Below are 24,897 nucleotides of genomic sequence, written 5' to 3'. Positions count from 1 at the left end.
ATGCATTCTGGTAGGCAGCGTTCTGACATCTACCACACCCAGATTCTTTAATCAAACTGCCAGATAATGAAGAGCAATTCATCAGAGTTTCTCCCGGAGTCCAATGGCGGCGTGCTTTACACCACTCCAGCCAATGTTTGGCATTGCATATGTTGATGTGAGGCATTTGAACAGCTGCTCAGCCATGGAATCTCACTGCATTAAGCTCTATACACGGAGTTATTGTGCTATTGTGGCTTTCAGAGACATTTTGGAACTGTAGTTAGTTATGCAACAGATGATAGTTGATTTTACACTCTATGCGCTTCAGTATTTGGCAGCCCCACTCTGTGAGTTTGCATGGTTTACCACTTCATGGTTAGATTGTAGTTGCTCCTAGATGATTCCACTTCACAATAATTGCACTTACAGTTGACCGAGACAGATCTAGTAGGGGAAATATTTCACAACTGACTTGTGTCAAAGGTGGCTTCCTAGGACAGTGCCACGTTTAAAGTAACCAAGCTCTTCAGTACAACTTATTGTAAAGCCAATATTTGTCTATGGAGATTTCATGGCTATGTGCTAAATTGTATGCACCTGTTAGCAATGGATGTTGCTGAAGCACCTGAACTCAATAATTAGTAATGGTGTCTACATTTGCCCATATAGTGTATGTGAATAATTGTGTCATTACATTCAGAGCTGCTACATCAGGAGTACCTTGACCTACAACTTGGTGCTGGTAACTACTTTCATCACAGAATTTAATTTATCTAGAGCAGTGGCTTTCAAAGTGTGAGGTGGGCCCCCCCAGGAGGGCCCTAGAAAATCACCTGCATCTCCATGTTTAAATAATGGATCTTAATATTCATTTAGAAAGAAGATTTAATAGAAGTATATAATATGTAATATAATCGCTACAATTGCCATGAAAAACTAATCTTAAAGGACCATGAAATACAGTAGATTTGCATAATCAACAAATGTACGATAAAAAGGCAATGCAATGGCACTTAGTCTAAACTTCAAATGAAACATAAATGAGAACAGGGCGCCCCAATAGTGTAATATCTTCAGACGAGATGTAATCATCTAAAAAAACGTACTCACAGATTATAGAGCACCCAATCAGTGCTATTCATGGAGTCTGGACTGTTGGATGAACAGTCCAGCCTGCATAAATAGCACTAATTGGGTGCTCTAAAATCTGTGCGTATGTTTTTTTTAGATGATTACATCTCGTCTGAAGATATTACACTATTGGGGCGCCCTGTTCTCATTTATGTTTTATAGATTGGATGCAACTTGTTCAAGCAAGAGAATATTTGAAGAGGAAGCTACCTGTGTACCCCGTGTGTTTGGGGATTCTTATATGAACGGCTCTAGTTATTATCAATCATCGTTCAATTTAGAATTTTATATGTTGGCGCTCTCGTTTTAACTTGTGTTATTAACTTCAAATAAGTAGTAAAAAAAATTCTGGCAAATTTCAAAGTTATGTATTTCCACTCCCCCTGTATCATCTGACAGCCATCAGCCAATCACAAATGCTTATACGTATATTCTGTGAATTCTTGCACATGCTCAGTATAATCAGTGCATAAAGATAATGATGGTTTTCCAATTGCTTTACAATCCCACTCAACTGGGAGTCCCATCAAATCTTTAAGAGCTGCTGTTGGCTAACCAAAAACCTATTGATTACTTGGTCACTGAACAGTTGGTGTTGCAATCAACTATGTAATATTCATGTTACTTACACGTATAACCGTACTTGTGATTAGACATGCAGTAAAAAAAAAAATCTGCTTATGATGTAAACCTTCCATCTCCAGCAAAGGTTCATATCATTTTTCTGGAAACGCTGAGGAGAGTTGAATTTTCATTGCATCTTGATTATGAAGTTCTAATTTTTTTTTTAACCTAGGGTTGCTAATTTTTCTGTGTAAGGTATGGGCGTTTTGCCTGCTAGCTATCTTTTCTCCGTGTAATAGAATACCATTGGATGTTGAATTCTGTCCATGAATTATGAACTTCATGGCGAAACATAATAAGTAAGAAAAGATTTTTCAAAGGGCCTGAAATTACAAAAATGGGAAAGAGAGCAAATTTTACTATAACAGGAAATATGTTAAATAGTGGGCTTTTTGGTATGTCTACCAAAGGATGTTGGATAGTTATTTGCTCAGGCAGAAATTTGAACTTGATCTTAACTTTTATGTTATTTTCCATTTTGGAACATCTTAAAGATCTGTCATTGAAATTACTAACACCAGACCTCCCAACTTTCACTATTTGAGAGGGACAGTCCCTGATTCTGAGCTGTGACCCACTGTCCCTCTTAGACAGCCATATTTTCATATTTTTCCTTAGAACCGCCCACAAACTGCCCAGAGACACCCACAAACTGCCCCGGTACACCCAAAAACCACCTATACACGCCCACTGACCACTCAGAAATACCCACAATCCCACTCACTATCAACTTGTGACCTGCCCTTCTGACAACCCCACTCGATGGGGGCCCTGCTCAACTTCCAGAGTCCCTAATTCCTAGCCACAAATGTTAAGAGCTATGCTAACACTGAAAATGGTTTTCTTCTTGGCTGATGCTGTTATTTGTAGATTATGAATGTTCAAAGTTAAGTATTTAATAGAGTTATCCAATAATAATTAGTCAGTGCTCCCTGTGGTTAGGCTTGCTTGAGTTTTGTTTTCTGCCCTTTTCTAGCCGTAAAAGTTAATCCCTCAGTTGAAAATAGTTACTGTATGTCTACATATCCTCACCTAGATTTTGATTGTAAGATAGCCTATCGACATAAGGGCATAACAAATCCCTGGGAACCATGGATTACTTATGACTTCTTTTTTTATGCATAATATATGCATAAAAAAAAAAAAAAGTATAAATACGTATTCATAGGTAATAATTATTAGGCAATTGTAACAGGGTAGAAGAATTATGTTGTACTGGTTAAGTGTAGTTTGTGCATTCCAGCAGGGTGGGTTATTGTAGTAGAGTATATATCATTGGGTTTATTCGGCATCAGAGAAGGTTTTTTATTGGTTGATTTGGGGTTGTATGGCTCCGGGGGCTAATGAATGGGTAGTTGTAACATGACTAATATGTGTGTCTGCAGGAAGTTTATGGCATTCTTAATCTAGATAAATGGCTGTATTAAAATGTTCAGTTCCATTATCAGTGATTTTTTTCCTTAGGTCATAAAATGTAGGTTGGCTTGAGAGGACTGAATCAAAAGACTGAATTATATTACTGTATTATTATATACATACTATTAAAGGGCCACTGTAAGTAAATATTTTCTATGCCTGTTACTAACTAACTACCCCAAATACACTTTTTATCAATAGCATTTCATTAACATATCTCTACCGTATATCAGAGATCTTGTCTGCAAATTTAATTGTTTTCCAAACCCACTCCGTGGGTATCCTTTGCTCTGTACCAATCCGTTTACAATACCTAGGTTTCAAAATGGCGCTTTAAACACAAAGTTATTGGTTTAAGTATTTTGAACATGCAGTGCTGAAAATAGTGGGCAGGATAACGTGACATCATCAGCGAATAAAAGATATAACTTTTAGAACGTTATGAAACTTGGTTTTGGAGAAAATATAGGTCAGTAGGTTTTAATTAATGTTTATTAACTTTAATATGTTAGTTGTTTAGCTTAAAAACTATAACAGAAAGTAATCCTTTAATAATGAGTTATTTTGTTTCTTTAAAATATTACAATATTTGCTGTTGAGGGGATAAAAGCTTACAGGCTTTTTAACTTTTGGCCAATTTCATCTTTTTATGTTTTTAGACCGTTTCACAGTCTTTTTACGTGTTTTGTTACCTTTGATCACTTTTTCTTTTTAGGAAGACATGTCTGATTATTTCCTGATGGATTTATTTGTTAGGTAAACTCATAGATACCAATGGGTATAGATTCCGTTTTGACGCTTTTAACAGCTAGGTGTGCACTAGAGTGAAGGCTTATCCATGCTTCCATCACAAATACAGTATCAATACATTTCCATTAATAAGGGCTACATCACAAAACTATTGCTATATTTATTGCCAGTTTTGACATGTGAGTAACCAAAATCCTGGTGTAAAATAAAAAAATATATATTATTAATAAGTACCAAGAAATTGAACCAGGATTGACTGCAAAATGTATTTTGTAATTTCTCATTGAATGTATTAGTAAAGAGCAATTTATTGGCACTTGCCTGGGATTTTTGTTTTCTCATTTTGATTGTTGAGTCACAATTGACTAACATGAATGTTGGTATTTGCCAGTCTTGTCATAACATTAAACATATATAGGAAAGGTCAGAAGTTGCCAAAGTTAATAATATATTTTGAAAAAGAAACTCTTTAGTGACCCTTGATTATGTGTGGCTCAATAACTATACTGTACTAGATTTCTGTTTCATAGGCTTCATTATGTAACTAGAATGACAAAACCCTACCCTCTTTTCAGATGAAGATTTGATTGGCGTCTTCTTGTCTGGGCCCAGGACAAGATGGCTGGCAGGGGCAGAGGTGGAGGTCGGGGCCAGATGACCTTTAATGTGGAGGCTGTTGGAATCAGCAGAGGTGAAGCCTTACCACCGCCCACTTTACAACCGCCTCCATTGTTTCCTGTAAGTTTTAAGGTGCATGTGTTGTCTACACTAAATTTACACTTCATGGTATACGTCTTACTGATAAATTTAAATTATAAGAAATATTTTACATTATTATTTAGGGTCTATAAGTAACCCTTTTAATTTTACACATTTAATAGAAGTGAATAACTATTGCATTCCTCCTTTTATCTTCATTATATTGTCTCTACTAGTTAAAGGAACATGAAAACCAAAATTTTTCTTTCATGATTCAGATGGAGAATACAATTTTAAAGAACATTCCAATCTACTTTGACTATCTAATTTGCTTCATTCTTTAGATATCTTTTGTTAAAGAAATAGCAATGTACATGGGTGAGCCAATAACACGAGGCATCTATATGCAGCCACCAATCAGCAGCTCCTGCTTTTCAACAAAGTATATAAAGAGAATGAAGCAAATTAGATAGTAGAAGTAAAATGGAAAGTTTAAAATTGAATGCTCCTTTTAAATCATGAAAGAAAAAAAAATAGATTAAATGTCCCTTTTAAGAAATCAAGTAGACATCTGTATTTTTTTTTGCTTTTTATAATCCTTACAGTTACAATATAATTGCAAATGTACAACCTTTAAAAATGTACTCATATGCAAACTTATTTTATTAGTTAAAAAAAAAAAAAAAAGTATCCATGAATTCCAGTCAGTCACTTGATCATTGTTGAATAATTCACATCCTGTTGACATATCTACTGCATTTACAGTCCTATAGTTCTTCAATGGATCACTCAGCCAATAGAGTAAAATAAATAGGGGGTGATTAATGTAGAGCAGACAAAAGGATGCAGAATAGGCATATTAACAGGAAGCCTTTAGTGAGGTTGCTGAGCATGCTGGTTCCTCTGATCTTGCCAGAACATCCAAGGCTGGTGTACCAAGCTGAACTGTTGTTTGCATGTAAACTGCCCATATTCTGCTATTACTAGTATATGTTGGAAAAATACCACTATAGTTTACCAGTCAGGGATAAAAAATGTTCCCACTTGCTTGACTGGGATTAGTGGAAACGTTTGATTGGCTGAATGAATTTGTCTGAAATTTTTAGCAAGGAATGAATTGACATTTTTCATTATGGCCATATGGAGATTTTTACTACTGTACCACTGTTCATTACCTTTAGCATGGACATAGATCACATGGGCTGAAGTGCTCTAGCTTTGAAAATCAAGCAGTAGAAGTTAAGGGGATAATATACAATCCATCGAAATTCCCATAAGTAGTGTGTCACACAGCAGGGTTATACAAACTGAAACCCATATGTTTTAATCCCGTGATGAGCCACTTACAAGATTTTTAAATGAATTTAATAACACCCATGTACCTTGTACAGTGTCAGATCAATACATTTTTACCAGTCTAATAAAAAACTCTATTCAATAAGCTTTTTGTATGATTTTGGAACTTTTCTATAGACTTGACCTCTTTGCAGGGGTGAAACAGTTATTGCTAGTGTGAATCCTCTATATTCTTTATTCTCAGGGTTTCATTTAAAAGTATGTGACATACAGTAGATCCCCAGACCTGCTGCTCATTTGCTGATTCCACACCATAATGTTTGGCTTGCATGCACAAATTACTGCATCTGAACAAGATGAGGCAGGTTGCTTGTAGGTGGTCACTGCTTAGAAAAGCATCAAACAAAATCATGTTTGCTTTTAATCTTTTCTTAGGTTCTATAAAGTATTGCACAGACTAGACTCTTTTATATATGTTTTGCCAAGGTTTGTTTCCACTGCTACGGAATATGTTGCTGCATTACAAATAAAAATTATTGATATAGTTAAACAATTTGTTCGATTCAAGGAAAATCTATACTGACTTCTGTTCTTTTTGTTAGAATGCCAATTACTTTTTTCTTTGCCTTCTTAGTCCTTTCTAATGTGGGTCTATGCACAAAACTAGTTCCGGAACCACAAGGAAATAACTTGTCTGAAAAGCTCACAGGAACCATACTGAATTATTAAAAGGGACAGTAAACACCAAAATTGTTATTGTTTAAAAAGATAGATACCGCCTTTACTATCGATTCCTCAGCTTTGCACAACCAACATTGTTATATTAATATACTTTATAACATTTAAACTTCAACATTTCTGCCTGTTTCTAAGCCACTACAGACAGCCTCTTATCACATGATTTTTTAGCTTTTCACACAACAGGGGACTGCTAGTTCATGTGGAGATAACATTGTGCTTACGTCCGTGGGTTGTGGATGACACTGCACTAATTGGCTAAAATGCAAGTCAATAGATAACTAAATAGCAATGTGATCAGGGGGCTGGCAAAAGAGACTTAGATACAAGGTAATCACAGAGATTAAAAGTATATTAATATAACCATGTTGGCTGTGAAAAACTGGGGAATGGGTAATAAAGTGATTATCTATCTTTTTAAAAAATACAAATTGTGGAGTTGACCGTCCCTTTTAAAGGGACTTTCTTGTCTAATAATAAAATGCTGTAATGTGTGAGAGCACTTTGTGATTAAACATATGCTCTTTTGTTAGCTGTATTTAACCCCAAGCGTTCTACTGTGCTGGTCCTAAGCGGAACACAGCTAACGATTGACGGATGAATGTGTATCCTGCTCCTTATTGGCTCAGGACTGGGAATGCATTGTGACTCCTGAGTCTATCTTTAACCTATGTGGTAACCTCTATATAATTTGTAACATGCACTTATTTAATAAAAAAAAATGTTTTAATGAATATGTACAGTTTATCATTAGACTATATAGCCCCTTTGAATGTGCAGATTTATTATTTTTTTTCTTTTAAGAATAGGCTTGATGTGATGGCATGTCACTGTCTAATTACATTGGAAAGATATAACATGAGTTCTGCTGTGTTTCTTTTCTGATCCAGGCTCTGGATTACAAGTCTGTTCCACTGCAGACAGGGGAGGAGGTGGAATATATGCTAGCATTAAAACAAGAACTACGCGGTGCAATGAAAAGCCTTCCTTATTTTATCAAACCTGCTTCCCACAAGAAAGGTATGTTTTACCTGTCACTTACGTTCTGTTTTCTGATCTCTGGAATTTCTACTTTTTGAGATGTGATTTAGTTTGTATCTTTTGTCTAAATATAGGTTTGATGGACATAAGACCAGTAAAAGATATCAGAATTATATGGCAACCTACAACACAAACAATTCAGTAACATAATGTATTCTGGAAAACAAAGTCAAAGGGGCCTATTTATCAAAGGTCTTGCGGACCTGATCCGACAGTGCGGATCAGGTCTGCAATACCTCGCTGAATGCAGAGAGCAATACGCTCTCCGTATTCAGCATTACACCAGCAGCTCACAATAGCTGCTGGTGCAACACCGCCCCCTGCAGACTCACGGCCAATGGGCCGTCAGCAGGGAGGTGTCAATCAACCCGATCTTGATCGGGTTGATTTCCGGCGATTCCTGTCCGCCTGCTCAGAGCAGGCGGTCAGGGTTATGGAGCAGCGGTCTTTAGACCGCTGCTTCATAACTGCTGTTTCTGGCGAGTCTGAAGACTCGCCAGAAACACGGGCCCACAAGCTCCGTTCGGAGCTTGATAAATGGGCCCCATAGTCTACAAATTTGTTTAAAATGCCACTATTTTTAGGAGCTAAACAAAGGTGATTGTGTATAAATATACATGGAATAATAGAAAATGTTAGGAGCCAGGACTAAAATTCTTGACTGTGGCGCTTTAGTTTCTGGGATTTGTCAAACCCTAGTTTACTTAAGAAATTACAAACAAAAAACAGAATCTGACATGTGCTTAAAGGGACATTATACACAATTTTTTTCTTTGCATAAATGTTTTGTAGATGATCTATTTATATAGCCCATAAAGTTTTTTTTTTTTTTTTTTTTTTTTTTTAATCTATAGTTTTGCTTATATTTAAATAACATTGCTCTGATTTTCAGACTCCTAACCAAGCCCCAAAGTTTTATGAGAATACCGTCAGCTACCTTCTCCAGCTTGCTCCTGTTTGTGTAAAGGGTCTTTTCATATGCAAAAGAAGGAGGAGGGGGGGGGGGTCTTATTTCCCACTTGCAGTGGGCTTTCCAGCTACCTTTTCAACAGAGCTAAACTGAGAGCTTCTAAATAAGTTTTTAAACAGTTTTATACTGGATTTTTATATTAGTATCTGTGCATCTTGTTCTTTATAGTAGTGTCTATTACATGCAGCTATATAAAAATTAATGTATACTGTCCCATTAAAGAGACATTAAACTTAAAATTGAATACCCTATAAAGGGCCAGATTATGAGTGGCTCGCTAAAACTTACTTGCGAGTTATATCGGGTTTATCGCAGCTGTTTGCACTCGTTTTGCAAGTTTGAGCGTAATTAAAGTCAACGCATGGCAGGATAGTGCAACCTTGGATGTCTGATTCACTTTTTTGTGACACATCAAAAACAGTTGTAAAAGTGCAGTTACACTCATAATAACACTATCTAATAAACATTATTTAAAACAAACATTGCACAATAAAGTTATAAGAGCTTAAAGGGATAGTAAACACCAAAAATGTTATTGTTTACAAACAAAATAATTCCTTTATTTACCATTCCCCAGTTTTGCATAACCAACACTGTTATAGAAATATACTTTTCTTCTACAAGATACAACAAGTCCACGGATTTCATCCTTACTTGTGGGATATTATCCTCCTGCTAACAGGAAGTGGCAAAGAGCACCACAGCAGAGCTGTATATATAGCTCCTCCCTTCCCTCCACCCCCCAGTCATTCTCTTTGCCTGTGTTATACTAGGAAGAGGTAAAGTGAGGTGTTAGTTTTAGTTTCTTCAATCAAGAAGTTTTTTTATTTTAAATGGTACCGGTGAATACTATTTTCCTTAGGGGGATATGGAAGAAGATTTCTGCCCTGAGGTTGATGATCTTAGCAGATGTAACTAAGATCCATGTTGGTTCCCACAAAGCTTCTGAAGGTAATACAAGAGACATCTTCAGTGTGGAGAACGGTTTCATGCTACAAGCAGCATTGAGGTATGTGCAGCTCTTTATTTCTGAGGAGACTTGGTATATCAGAACTGGCTGACATTTATTTCCCTGCAAGGGAAGGGGTAAGCAGTAGACCTGTAAAACAAAGGGTATTACTGAGAAACCTGTGCTTAATTTATTTTATTGACATATTATAATGGGCTTGACAGCATTATATATTATAGAGACACTGGGAGAGGCAGGAATATGCTTAACGGTTTGTATTGTTGATAAACAGTTTGGCCACATTTTTGAGTGTACTTAGGGGCTAAATAAATCCACATGGCTTATACTCTAAACCGCTTCACCATGCGATTGTTCAGGCCCATACGATTATCGGGCGGGGCTTATTTTCGCGTGCTCAGACGCGCACTTTACTATGGCTGAGTGTCAGGGTGCAAGGAATCAGACTGAGACGAGAAGTGCAAAAATAATCACACCTTTATTAATAGCAAAAAATAATAAAAAGTCCACAAGTCAAATAACAAGCCAGGAATCAAAACCAGAGCTGGTAGTGAGACGAGACGAGTCAGGAGCCAAAGCGAATAGTCAGACGAGCCGGAATCAGGAACAAGGAGAACAGCAGAGTCAGGAACAAGCCAGGGATCAGGAACCAGGAAGGAAGTCAGGCAGCCAGGTAATACACAAGGAACTCTCACAAACAGGTCTGAGACAACGCAAAGGCAAAGCATACTGAACAGAGGCCCTTTAAATAATAAGTGATGACATCACAATTCTGAGACTGCATCCTGTCTCACATGGATGATGCACACCAGTCTAGCCATAAAAGGAAGTGCAGGAATTGAGCAGCATCCCCCACAATGCACCATAGTCAGGAAGAGAGGTGAGTAAAATGGCTGCCAGCAGCACATGGCAAACACAACAGGGAGAAATCCCTGACACTGAGAAGGCAGCAGGCATTAGCTCCGGTTGAGCCTAGACTGGTGTTCTGTTAACCGGATCGTTGTAGAGTCATTTTGCATTACCCTGGGGTGCAGGGGTTATTTTTGTCAAATCTAACATATTTGTGACTATAAATACCTTTTAGAGGTTAATTTCTCCCCTTACTCTTGGGGTGCAATAATTTTTGGAGCCATTGATTAGGTGTAGTTAATTTTAAAGGGTAAATTAACTTTTTGAAGCAGTTTTGGAAAATTTGTGCGCTTTAAATTTCTTAAAGGCGCAGTACACGTTTGTCAAAAAATTGTTTAAATCAATAAATAAAGTGTTTAACGACTATTGTGATTATTACTAGTCTGTTCAACATGTCTGACATTGAGGAATCTCATTGTTCTATGTGTTTAGAAGCCATTGTGGAACCCCCTTACATTGTAAAAATCATATTTTAATTAAAGAAAGTGTGCCTAAGGATGATTCTCAATCTGAAGAGAACCAGAATATGCCATCCAATTCTCCCCAAGTGTCACAACCTTTAATGCCCACACAAGCGACGCCAAGTACTTCTAGTGCTTCTAATTCTTTTACGCTGCAGGAGATGGCTGCAGTTATGTCAACTACCCTTACAGAGGTATTATCTAAATTACCAGTGTTACAGGGTAAACGCAGTAGGTCAGGTATTAATGTGAATACTGAATCCTCTGATGCTTTATTGGCTATTTCCGATGTACCCTCACAGTGCTCTGAGTTGGGGGTCAGGGAATTGCTGTCTGAGGGAGAACTTTCAGACTCATGAAATGTGTTACCTCAGACAGATTAGGACGTGATGTCCTTTAAATTTAAGCTTGAACACCTCCGCCTGTTACTTCGGGAGGTTTTAGCGACTCTGGATGATTGTGACCCTATTGTGATACCACCAGAGAAATTGTGTAAGATGGACAAATATCTAGGGTGCCTACTTACACTGATGTTTTTCCGGTTCCTAAAAGAATTTCGGAAAATGTAAAAAAGGAATGGGATAGACCAGGTATACCGTTCTCTCCCCCTCCTAATTTTAAGAAAATGTTTCCTATATCAGACACCATTCGGGACTCGTGTCAAACGGTCCCTAGGGTGGAGGGAGCTATATCTACCCTGGCTAAGCGTACAACTATACCTATAGAGGACAGTTGTGCTTTCAAAGACCCTATGGATAAAAAATTAGAGGGTCTCCTAAAGAAATTATTTATTCATCAGGGTTTCCTTTTACAACCTACGGCTTGTATTGTTCCAGTAACTACTGCAGCAGCTTTTTGGTTTGATGCTCTAGAAGAGTCTCTGAAGGTTGAGACTCCATTAGATGACATTTTGGATAGAATTAAGGCTCTCAAGCTAGCTAATTCGTTTATTACTGATGCTGCTTTTCAAATTGCTAAATTAGCGTCGAAAAATGCAGGATTTGCCATTCTAGCGCATAGGGCGTTATGGCTCAAATCTTGGTCTGCTGATGTGTCATCAAAATCTAAGCTTTTAGCTATTCCTTTTAAAGGTAAGACCTTATTCGGGCCTGAATTGAAGGAAATAATTTCTGACATTACTGGAGGTAAAGGCCATGGCCTACCTCAGGATAAGTCTGTTAAGATGAGGGGTAAACAAAATAATTTTCGTTCCTTTCGAAACTTTAAAGGAGGACCCCCTGCTTCCTCTTCCTCCACAAAGCAGGAAGGGAATTTTGCTCAATCTAAGTCAGTCTGGAGACCTAAACAGGAATAAAGATAAACAATCCAAGAAGCCCGCTGCTGCTACAAAGACAGCATGAAGGGGCGGCCCCCGATCCGGGACCGGATCTAGTAGGGGGCAGACTTTCTTTCTTTGCTCAGGCTTGGGCAAGAGATGTTCAGGACCCCTGGGCGCTGGAAATCATGACCCACGGGTATCAACTGGAATTCAAGGATTTTCTCCCTAGAGGGAGATTTCATCTTTCACGATTGTCTGTAGACCAGATAAAAAGAGAGGCGTTCTTACGCTGTGTAAAAGACCTCTCTACCATGGGAGTAATTTGTCCCGTTCCAAAACTGGGACAGGGGTTTTACTCAAATCTTTTCGTGGTTCCCAAAAAAGAGGGAACTTTCAGACCCATTTTAGATCTCAAGTGTCTAAACAAGTTTCTCAGAGTCCCATTGTTCAAGATGGAGACTATACGAACAATTTTACCAATGATCCAGGAGGGTCAATATATGACTACCGTGGACTTAAAGGATGCTTACCTTCATATCCCTATCCACAAGGATCATCATCAGTTTCTAAGGTTTGCCTTCCTGGACAAACATTATCAGTACGTGGCTCTTCCCTTCGGGTTGGCCACAGCACCCAGAATCTTCACAAAGGTTCTAGGGTCTCTTCTAGCGGTTCTCAGACCGCGGGGCATAGCAGTGGCGCCTTATCTGGACGATATTCTGATTCAGGCATCAACCTATCATTTGACAAAATCTCACACGGACATAGTATTGTCTTTCCTGAGGACTCACGGTTGGAAAGTGAACATAGAAAAGAGTTCACTAGTTCCACGGACAAGGGTTCCCTTCTTGGGGACTCTTATAGACTCGGTAGACATGAAAATATTTCTGACGGAGGTCAGAAAAACAAAGATTCTAAATACTTGCCGAGCACTTCAGTCCATTCTTCGGCCATCAGTGGCTTAGTGTATGGAGGTCATTGGATTAATGGTAGCGGCAATGGACATCGTTCCATGGAATGGGGACTATGCAAATTTATCTCCTCAGATAAATCTGGATCAAGAGACCAGAGACTCTCTTCTTTGGTGGTTGTCGCCGGATCATCTGTCCCAGGGGACATGTTTCCGCAGACCCTCGTGGGTGATAGTGACAACGGACGCCAGTCTTCTGGGGTGCAGTCTGGAATTCCCTGAAGGCTCAGGGTGTTTGGACTCAGGTGGAGTCTCTACTTCCAATCAATATTCTGGAACTGAGAGCAATATTCAATGCGCTTCAGGCATGGCCTCAGTTGGCTTTGGCCAAATTCATCAGATTCCAGTCGGACAACATCACGACTGTGGAATATATAAATCATCAGGGGGGAACGAGGAGTTCCTTAGCGATGATAGAAGTATCCAAGATAATCCGATGGGCGGAGGCCCACTCTTGTTATCTGTCGGCAATCTACATCCGAGGAGTAGAAAACTGGGAAGCAGATTTTCTAAGTCGTCAGACTTTTTCATCCGGGGGAGTGGGAACTCCATCCAGAGGTGTTTGCGTCATTGATTCGCCAATGGGGCAGACCGGAACTGGATCTGATGGCATCTTGTCCGAATGCCAAGCTTCCATGTTACGGATCCAGGTCGAGGGATGCCCTAGGCCGAACTGATAGATGCCCTGGCAGTGCCTTGGTTGTTCAGCCTAGCTTATGTGTTTCCACCGTTTCCTCTCCTTCCACGAGTGATTGCTCGAATCAAACAGGAGAGAGCTTCAGTAATCCTGATAGCGCCTGCGTGGCCGCGCAGGACTTGGTATGCGGATTTAGTGGACATGTCCTCTCTGCCACCGTGGAAACTTCCTTTGAGACAGGACCTTCTCATTCAGAGTCCTTACCTACATCCAAATCTCACTTCACTGCAGCTGACTGCTTGGAGATTGAACGCTTGATTTTATCTAAGCGAGGATTCTCTGATTCGGTCATCGATACTTTGATACAGGCTCGAAAGCCTGTCACTAGAAAGATCTATCATAAGATATGGCGTAAATATCTTTATTGGTGTGAATCCAAGGGTTACTCATGGAGTATAGTTAGGATTCCCAGGATTCTGTCTTTTCTCCAAGAAGGATTGGAGAAAGGGTTATCGGCAAGTTCCTTAAAGGGACAAATTTCTGCTTTTTCGATTTTGCTTCACAAACGTTTGGCAGATGTGCCAGATGTTCAGTCTTTTTGTCAGGCTTTAACTAGAATTAAGCCTGTATTTAGACCAATTACTCCTCCGTGGAGTTTGAATTTAGTTCATCGAGTTCTTCAAGGGGTTCCGTTTGAACCCATGCATTCCATAGATATTAAATTGTTATCTTGGAAAGTTCTGTGTTTAGTTGCTTTTTCTTCTGCTCGAAGAGTTTCTGAACTTTCAGCGTTACAATATGATTCGCCTTATCTTATATTTCATTTTGATAAGGTAGTTTTATGTACCAAACCTGGATTTCTTCCTAAGGTTGTTTCAAATAAGAATATTAATCAGGAAATTGTTGTTCCTTCCTTGTGTCCTAATCCTTCTTCTAAGAAGGAGCGTCTGTTACATAATCTGGACGTGGTCCGTGCCTTGAAGTTTTACTTACAGACAACTAAGGATTTCCGTCAATCATCTTCTTTATTCATTGTTTATTCTGGAAAGCGTAGGGGTCCGAAAGCTATGGCTACCTCTTTCTTTTTGGCTGAGGAGTATCATCCGCCTGGCATATGAGACTGCTGGACAGCAGCCTCCTGAAAGAATTACGGCTCATTCTGCTAGGGCTGTAGCTTCCACATTGGCTTTTAAAAACGATGCTTCTGTTGAACAGATTTGTAAGGCTGCGACTTGGTTGTCCCTTCATACTTTTTCCAAATTTTCCAAATTTGATACTTTTGCTTCTTCTGAGGCTGTTTTTGGGAGAAAGGTTCTAAAGGCAGTGGTGCCTTCCGTTTAGGTCTCTGTCTTGTCCCTCCCTTTCATCCGTGTACTGTAGCTTTGGTATTGTATCCCACAAGTAAGGATGAAATCCGTGGACTCGTTGTATCTAGTAGAAGAAAAGGAAATTTATGCTTACCTGATAAATTGATTTCTTCTACGATACGACGAGTCCACGGCCCTCCCTGTCATTTTTAAGACAGATTATATTTTATTTTATTTTTACAACTTCAGTCACCTCTGCACCTTTTAGCTTTTCTTTTCTCTTCCTAAAACCTTCGGTCGAATGACTGTGGGTGGAGGGAAGGGAGGAGCTATATATACATCTCTGCTGTGGTGCTCTTTGCCACTTCCTGTTAGCAGGAGGATAATATCCCACAAGTAAGGATGAAATCTGTGGACTCGTCGTATCGTAGAAGAAATCAATTTATCAGGTAAGCATAAATTTCCTTTTTACCTCTGTAATCACCTAGTATCTAAGCTTCTGCTGACTGCCTCCTTATCTCAGATCTTCTGACAGACTTGCATTTCAGGCAATTAGTTCTGTCTCTTAAATAACTTCACGTGCATGAGCACAGTGTTATCTATTTGAAACACATGAACTAACGCCCTCTAGCTGTGAAAAACTGTCAAATGCAGAGGCGGCCTTCAAGGGCTTAGAAACTAGCAAATGAGCCTACCTAGGTTTAGCTTTCAACTAAGAATAACAAGAGAACAAAGCAAATTTGATGATAAAAGTAAATTAGAAAGTTGTTTTAAATTTCATGCCCTATCTGAATCATTTAAGTTTAATTTGGACTTTAATATCCCTTTAAAGATATGAGATTTCAGGTGTTAGAAAAAAGGCAGACAGAGGACTTTAACATAGAGATACATACATATATATGTCTAAACATATTCTGCTATGTGAAAAACATTAGAATGGGAAATATTCATATTTTCATGTCGGGTTAGCGCACTTGAGAATATGCAATCAGGTTTGCGTGCGAGTAGGGTGTTAGGACTTTTTCCACTTTTTTGCTCCATTGACTGCTATGGGGGAATACCTTAATGCACGTGCAATATTCTTTGGCTTTTTGCGCTACCCGACACATGTAAAAAGCTTATGCGGGAGCGTTAAATATCAGTCCATGTGTAATCTGGTCCAAAAGGTTTAAAGGGACAGTAAAGTCATAATTAGACATTCACAATTTAGACAGAGCATACAATTTTAAACAACTTTCCAATTTATTTCTATTATTTAATTTGCTTCCTTCTCTTGTTATGCTTTTTTGAAAGGTTATCTAGGAAAGCTCAGGAGTAGCACAAAACCTAGGTTCTAGCTGATGATTGGTTGCTGCGCACACACACACACACACACACACACACACACACACACACACACACACACACACACATATATATATATATATATACACACACACACACACCGACTGTCATTGGCTCACCCATGTGTTCAGTTAGAAACCAGCAGTGCATTGCTGCTCCTTCAACAAATGACACCAAGAGAATGAAGCAAATTTGATAATAAAAGTAAACTGGAAAGTTGTTTAAAATAATATGTTCTACCTAAATCATGAAAGAAAAAGGTTGGGTTTTATGTCCCTTTTAATAATGAAAAATTGAAAAGACTTTGAAATGCACTTTTTTTTTTGTTTCTTTACAAAATGACAATTTTAAATGCTTTTGCAATGCAATGGATCATTTTTAATGCATAGAAAATGTAACATTAATGCTCCTTTAGCATGGGCTATTTTGAAATCTGCATAATAATGCAGACCTTCAGAAATCTGAATTATGAGATGTATCCTGGACTCTTAAAGGGACATTAAACACTTTGAGATGGTAATATAAAATAATTGTGTGTGTGTGTATATGTGTGTGTATGTGTGTATATATATATATATATACTGAAATATACTTTCATTATTTATTTTGTTCCCTTTTCCTTTAATTTCATTCTAAAAATTGTGAGCTTCTCAGTTCCTGTTAGAAATGGAAGCGTAGAACACTGTTATGTTCCACGCAGCCATTGGCTGAACACTCTACTGACCTATTTATAATTGTCCTTAATTGGCCACAGCAGAGAAGGTAACCTAAGTTACAAGATGGCAGCTCCCATTGTTTTATAGGCACTAAAACTTTACACTTATTTTGTCAATATTTAAACAGCTAGGGAAACTTTAAAAAATACATCTACATGTTAATCTCAGATTAATATTTTCTTTGAATGCATCATTCTATCTAGTATTTATTTAGTGTTTAATGTCCCTTTAAAATCTGAGCCCACAAACATAACATACACAATAACCTGATCTTGTAAATTAAATGGGGCATTACTTCTGCCAGTACTGGCCAGTAGAGAATAACATAATTTATGTAAGAACTTACCTGATAAATTCATTTCTTTCATATTAGCAAGAGTCCATGAGCTAGTGACGTATGGGATATACATTCCTACCAGGAAGGGCAAAGTTTCCCACACCTCAAAATGCCCACAAACACACCCCCCACCACACCCAGAAATCAGTTTAACGCATAGCCAAGAAGTGGGGTGATAAGAAAAAAGTGCGAAAGCATAAAAAATAAGGAATTGGAATAATTGTGCTTTATACAAAAAAATCAAAACCACCACAAAAAAAGTGTGGGCCTTATGGACTCTTGCTAATATGAAAGAAATGAATTTATCAGGTAAGTTCTTACATAAATGATGTTTTCTTTCATGTAATTAGCAAGAGTCCATGAGCTAGTGACGTATGGGATAATGACTACCCAAGATGTGGATCTTCCACGCAAGAGTCACTAGAGAGGGAGGGATAAAATAAAGACAGCCAATTCCGCTGAAAATATTCCACACCCAAAATAAAGTTTAAATCTTATAATGAAAAAAACTGAAATTATAAGCAGAAGAATCAAACTGAAACAGCTGCCTGAAGTACTTTTCTACCAAAAACTGCTTCAGAAGAAGAAAACACATCAAAATGGTAGAATTTAGTAAAAGTATGCAAAGAAGACCAAGTTGCTGCTTTGCAAATCTGATCAACCAAAGCTTCATTCCTAAACGCCCAGGAAGTAGAAACTGACCTAGTAGAATGAGCTGTAATCCTTTGAGGCGGAGTTTTACCCGACTCGACATAAGCATGATGAATTAAAGATTTAAACCAAGATGCCAAAGAAATGGCAGAGGCCTTCTGACCTTTCCTAGAACCGGAAAAGATAACAAATAGACTAGAAGTCTTTCGGAATTGCTTAGTAGCTTCAACATAATATTTCAAAGCTCTAACTACATCCAAAGAATGCAATGATCTCTCCTTAGAATTCTTAGGATTAGGACACAATGAAGGAACCACAATTTCTCTACTAATGTTGTTAGAATTCACAACCTTAGGTCAAAATTTAAAAGAAGTTAGCAACACCGCCTTATCCTGATAAAAAATCAGAAAAGGAGACTCACAAGAAAGAGCAGATAATTCAGAAACTCTTCTAGCAGAAAAAAGAAACAAAACTTTCCAAGAAAGTAATTTAATGTCCAAAGAATGCATAGGTTCAAACGGAGGAGCTTGAAGAGCCCCCAGAACCAAATTCAAACTCCAAGGAGGAGAAATTGACTTAATGACAGGTTTTATACGAACCAAAGCTTGTACAAAACAATGAATATCAGGAAGATTAGCAATCCTTCTGTGAAAAAGAACAGAAAGAGCAGAGATTGGTCCTTTCAAGGAACTTGCAGACAAACCTTTATCCAAACCATCCTGAAGAAACTGTAAAATTCTCGGAATTCTAAAAGAATGCCAGGAAAAATGATGAGAAAGACACCAAGAAATGTAAGTCTTCCAGACTCTATAATATATCTTTCTAGATACAACAGTAACATAGTATTAATCACAGAGTCAGAGAAACCTCTTTGACTAAGAATCAAGCGTTCAATCTCCATACCTTTAAATTTAAGGATTTGAGATCCTGATGGAAAAAAGGACCTTGCGACAGAAGGTCTGGTCTTAACGGAAGAGTCCACGGTTGGCAAGAGGCCATCTGGACAAGATCCGCATACCAAAACCTGTGAGGCCATGCTGGAGCCACCAGCAGAACAAACGAGCATTCCTTCAGAATCTTGGAGATTACTCTTGGAAGAAGAACTAGAGGCGGAAAGAGATAGGCAGGATGATACTTCCAAGGAAGTGACAATGCATCCACTGCTTCCGCCTGAGGATCCCTGGATCTGGACAGATACCTGGGAAGTTTCTTGTTTAGATGAGAAGCCATCAGATCTATTTCTGGAAGTCCCCACATTTGAACAATCTGAAGAAATACCTCTGGGTGAAGAGACCATTCGCCCGGATGTAACGTTTGGCGACTGAGATAATCCGCTTCCCAATTGTCTATACCTGGGATATGAACCGCAGAAACTAGACAGGAGCTGGATTCCGCCCATACCAATATTCGAGATACGTCTTTCATAGCCAGAGGACTGTGAGTCCCTCCTTGATGATTGATGTATGCCACAGTTGTGACATTGTCTGTCTGAAAACAAATGAACGATTCTCTCTTTAGAAGAGGCCATGGCTGAAGAGCTCTGACAATTGCACGGAGTTCCAAAATATTGATTGGTAATCTCACCTCCTGAGATTCCCAAACCCCTTGTGCTGTCAGAGACCCCCAAACAGCTCCCCAAACTGTCAGACTTGCATCTGTTGAAATTACAGTCCAGGTCGGAAGAACAAAAGAAGCCCCCTGAACTAAACGATGGTTATCTGTCCACCACGTCAGAGAGTGTCGTACAATCGGTTTTAAAGATATTAATGGAGATATCTTTGTGTAATCCCTGCACCACTGGTTCAGCATACAGAGCTGAAGAGGTCGCATGTGAAAACGAGCAAAGGGGATCGCGTCCGATGCAGCAGTCATAAGACCTAGAATTTCCATGCATAAGGCTACCGAAGGGAATGATTGTGATTGAAGTTTTCAACAAGCTGAGATCAATTTTAGACGTCTCTTGTCTGTCAGAGACAGAGTCATGGACACTGAATCTATCTGGAAACCTAAAAAGGTTACCCTTGTCTAAGGAATCAATGAACTTTTCGGTAAATTGATCCTCCAACCATGATCTTGAAGAAACAACACAAGTCGATTCGTATGAGATTCTGCTAAATGTGAAGACTGAGCAAGTACCAAGATATCGTCCAAATAAGGAAATACCACAATACCCTGTTCTCTGATTACAGACCGAGAACCTTTGTAAAAATTCTTGAAGCTGTTGCTAGGCCAAACGGCAGAGCCACAAACTGGTAATGCTTGTCTAGGAAAGAGAATCTCAGAAACTGATAGTGATCTGGATGAATCGGAATATGCAGATATGCATCCTGTAAATCTATTGTGGACATATAATGCCCTTGCTGAACAAAAGGCAGGATAGTCCTTATAGTTACCATTTTGAATGTTGGTATCCTTACATAACGATTCAATATTTTTAGATCCAGAACTGGTCTGAAGGAATTCTCCTTCTTTGGTACAATGAAGAGATTTGAATAAAACCCCAGCCCCTGTTCCAGAACTGGAACTGGCATAATTACTCCAGCCAACTCTAGATCTGAAACACATTTCAGAAATGCTTGAGCTTTCGCTGGATTTACTGGGACACGGGAAAGAAAAAATCTCTTTGCAGGAGGCCTTATCTTGAAGCCAATTCTGTACCCTTCTGAAACAATGTTCTGAATCCAAAGATTGTGAATTGAATTGATCCAAATTTCTTTGAAAAAACGTAATCTGCCCCCTACCAGCTGGGCTGGAATGAGGGCCGCACCTTCATGTGGACTTTGGAGCTGGCTTTGGTTTTCTAAAAGGCTTGGATTTATTCCAGACTGGAGATGGTTTCCAAACTGATACCGCTCCTTTGGGTGAAGGATCAGGCTTTTGTTCCTAATTGTGACGAAAGGAACGAAAACGATTATTAGACCTAAATTTACCTTTAGATTTTTTATCCTGTGGTAAAAGAGTTCCTTTCCCTCCAGTAACAGTTGAGATAATAGAATCCAACTGAGAACCAAATAATTTATTACCCTGGAAAGAAAGGGAAAGCAAAGTTGACTTAGAAGACATATCAGCATTCCAAGTTTTAAGCCATAAAGCTCTTCTAGCTAAAATAGCTAGAGACATATACCTGACATCAACTCTAATGATATCAAAGATGGCATCACAAATAAAGTTATTAGCATGTTGAAGAAGATTAACAATGCTATGAGAAATATGATCTGTTACTTGTTGCGCTAAAGCTTCTAACCAAAAAGTTGAAGCTGCAGCAACATCCGCTAAAGATATAGCAGGTCTAAGAAGATTACCTGAACATAAGTAAGCTTTTCTTAGAAAGGATTCAATCTTCCTATTTAAAGGATCCTTAAAAGAAGTACTATCTGCCGTAGGAATAGTAGTACGTTTAGCAAGAGTAGAGATAGCCCCATCAACTTTAGGGATTTTGTCCCAAAACTCTAATCTGTCAGATGGCACAGGATATAATTGCTTAAAACGTTTAGAAGGAGTAAATGAATTACCCAAATTATTCCATTCCCTGGAGATTACTTCAGAAATAGCATCAGGGACAGGAAAAACTTCTGGAATAACTACAGGAGATTTAAAAACCTTATTTAAACGCTTAGATTTAGTATCAAGAGGACCAGAATCCTGTATTTCTAATGCAATTAAAACTTCTTTAAGCAAAGAACTAATAAATTCCATTTTGAATAAATATGAAGATTTATCAGCATCAACCTCTGAGACAGAATCCTCTGAACCAGAGGAACCATTATCAGAATCAGAATGATGATGTTCATTTAAAAATTCATCTGAAAAATGAGAAGTTTAAAAGACCTTTTACATTTACTAGAAGGAGGAATAACAGACATAGCCTTCTTAATGGATTTAGAAACAAAATCTCTTATGTTATCAGGAACACTCTGAGTATTAGATGTTGACGGAACAGCAACAGGTAATGTAACATTACTAAAGGAAATATTATCTGCATTAACAAGTTTGTCATGACATTCATTACAAACAACAGCTGGAGGAACAGATACCATAAGCTTACAGCAGATACACTTAACTTTGGTAGATCCAGCACCAGGCAGCGTTTTTCCAGAAGTATCTTCTGACTCAGTGTCAATCTGGGACATCTTGCAATATGTAATAGAAAAAACAACATATAAAGCAAAATTGATCAATTTCCTTAAATGACAGTTTCAGGAATGGGAAAAAATGCCAGTGAACAAGCTTCTAGCAACCAGAAGCAATAAATAATGAGACTTAAATAATGTGGAGACAATAGTGACGCCCATATTTTTTAGCGCCAAAAAAGACGCCCACATTATTTGGTGCCTAAATGCTTTTGGCGCCAAAAATGACGCCACATCCGGAACACCGCCACTTTTGGCGCAAAAAAAGTCAAAAATGACGCAACTTCCGGTGACACGTATGACGCCGGAAACAGAATTTTTTTTTGCGCCAAAAAAGTCCGCGCCAAGAATGACGCAATAAAATGAAGCATTTTCAGCCCCCGCGAGCCTAACAGCCCACAGGGAAAAAAGTCAAATTTTAAGGTAAGAAAAAAATTGATTGATTCATATGCATTATCCCAAATATGAAACTGACTGTCTGAAATAAGGAATGTTTGAACATCCTGAGTCAAGGCAAATAAATGTTTGAATACATATATTTAGAACTTTATATAAAAGTGCCCAACCATAGCTTAGAGTGTCACAGAAAATAAGACTTACTTACCCCAGGACACTCATCTACATGTAGTAGAAAGCCAAACCAGTACTGAAACGAGAATCAGTAGAGGTTATGGTATATATAAGAGTATATCGTCGATCTGAAAAGGGAGGTAAGAGATGAATCTCTACAACCGATAACAGAGAACCTATGAAATAGACCCCGTAGAAGGAGATAATTGAATTCAAATAGGCAATACTCTCCTCACATCCCTCTGGCATTCACTGCACGCTGAGAGGAAAACCGGGCTCCAACCTGCTGCGGAGCGCATATCAACGTAGAATCTAGCACAAACTTACTTCACCACCTCCATAGGAGGCAAAGTTTGTAAAAACTGATTTGTGGGTGTGGTGGGGGGTGTGTTTGTGGGCATTTTGAGGTTTGGGAAACTTTGCCCCTCCTATTACGAATGTATATCCCATACGTCACTAGCTCATGGACTCTTGCTAATTACATGAAAGAAAACAAATATTTGCTTTCTGATGCAGTGGAAACATTAGTTATTCTTGTCTACTGTTACAGTTAATTTGCCTCTGAACGTAATGCTTCCACACATTTACAAACCTTATTATTTAAGTCTTCTTAATGTTTTGTTTTTTAGGATATATAATGTAGGTGATGGTGAGAGATCTTATGTCCTCTAGAAGTAGTCTTCAGATTGATAGTTTAATCGGGTTTCGGGTTGAACCGGTGGTTTTAACAATATTTTTAGTTTATATATAACGGGTTAATAGAGGTTTACATTTACATACATACATGCATTCATTTGGCTCAGCTTATGAGAAGTTCTTTTCCAAGTACTTTGTGTTGCAAGAGAACAGGTAATGAAAGGTTTACTAAAGAAATGTCAAATACAGAATGAAGATGTAATTAAAGTTTTAAATATTAAAGGATTAATTCCCACTCAAGTGTAAAAACACTGCTAGAAGTAATCTTTTTGCGCGCGCGTATTAAAATTAAAACTATTGCGCTCATGCAAAACCCAATGCGTTCTAACGCCTGGACCTTGGATATCTTGACCACGCTAACTTTTTTCTTCCTATAGACTTTAATTGAGAACGCAGAAGAAAAATACCTTCCCTCTTGCACACTAACCCAACAGGAGTATTTCATATTTCACATTCCAATGTTCTTCACTTACAGGATGATGTTATTTTTATGTTAAATACACATTTATATGTGTATATATATATATATATATATATATATATATATATATATATATATATATATATATATATATATATATATATATATATATATATATATATATATATAATTTGTACAATGCCCTCCACTAACATTGGCACCCTTGGTAAAAATGAGCAAAGAAGGCTGTGAAAAATTGTCTTTATTGTTTAACCTTTTGATCTTTTGTTTAAAAAATACTCTGCTCTCATGGATATTAAACAATTGCAAACACGAAACAGGTGTATCCCCAAAAAAAACTTTTTTAATTATATGTGTAGCACAATTATTGGTACTCCGATGAATTCTAATGAGAAAACTATATTTGAAGTATATTCCCTTTGATATTTGATAAATTTTTTAGTACGCCTGGGGGACTAGAAACAGGAAATTGTTCAAACATGACTTAAATACGAGGTAACACATAGGCCAAATTCTCTTAGTCATTCATCAGCTGTGATGTGCAGCAAAATGTTGTTGAGCTTCACAAAATGGGAAGTTGTTATAAGAAAATGGTAAAAGCATTGAAAATGCCCATTTCCTCCTTCAGGGCAATAATTAAGACGTTCCAGTCAACTGGAAATGTTATGAATCAACCTGGAAGAGTATGTGTGTCTATATTTTCTCAACGCACTGTGAAGAGGATGGTTCGAGTGGCCAAAATATCTCCAAGGATCACAGCTGGAGAATTGGAGAAGTTAGTTGCGTCTTGGGATCAAAAAGTCTCCAAAACTACAATCCGACATCACCTACATC

General features: G+C 38.1%; 1 protein-coding gene across 1 annotated transcript in view; it reads left to right on the top strand.

Annotated features, from left to right (window-relative positions):
* The window catches only part of POLR3GL (RNA polymerase III subunit GL), a 164,572-nt gene that overhangs the window by 6,225 nt on the left and 133,450 nt on the right, over positions 1–24,897 (top strand). Inside the window, exons 2-3 of the mRNA XM_053705434.1 lie at positions 4,479–4,641; positions 7,527–7,656. Of these exons, the coding sequence (XP_053561409.1) occupies positions 4,522–4,641; positions 7,527–7,656 (250 nt within the window). The 5' untranslated portion in view covers positions 4,479–4,521. The remainder of the gene's footprint in view (positions 1–4,478; positions 4,642–7,526; positions 7,657–24,897) is intronic.

The sequence above is a fragment of the Bombina bombina genome, chromosome 1, assembly GCF_027579735.1.
Source record: "Bombina bombina isolate aBomBom1 chromosome 1, aBomBom1.pri, whole genome shotgun sequence".
NCBI classification, from domain to species: domain Eukaryota; kingdom Metazoa; phylum Chordata; class Amphibia; order Anura; family Bombinatoridae; genus Bombina; species Bombina bombina.
This window is presented reverse-complemented; position numbering and strand designations above follow the sequence as displayed.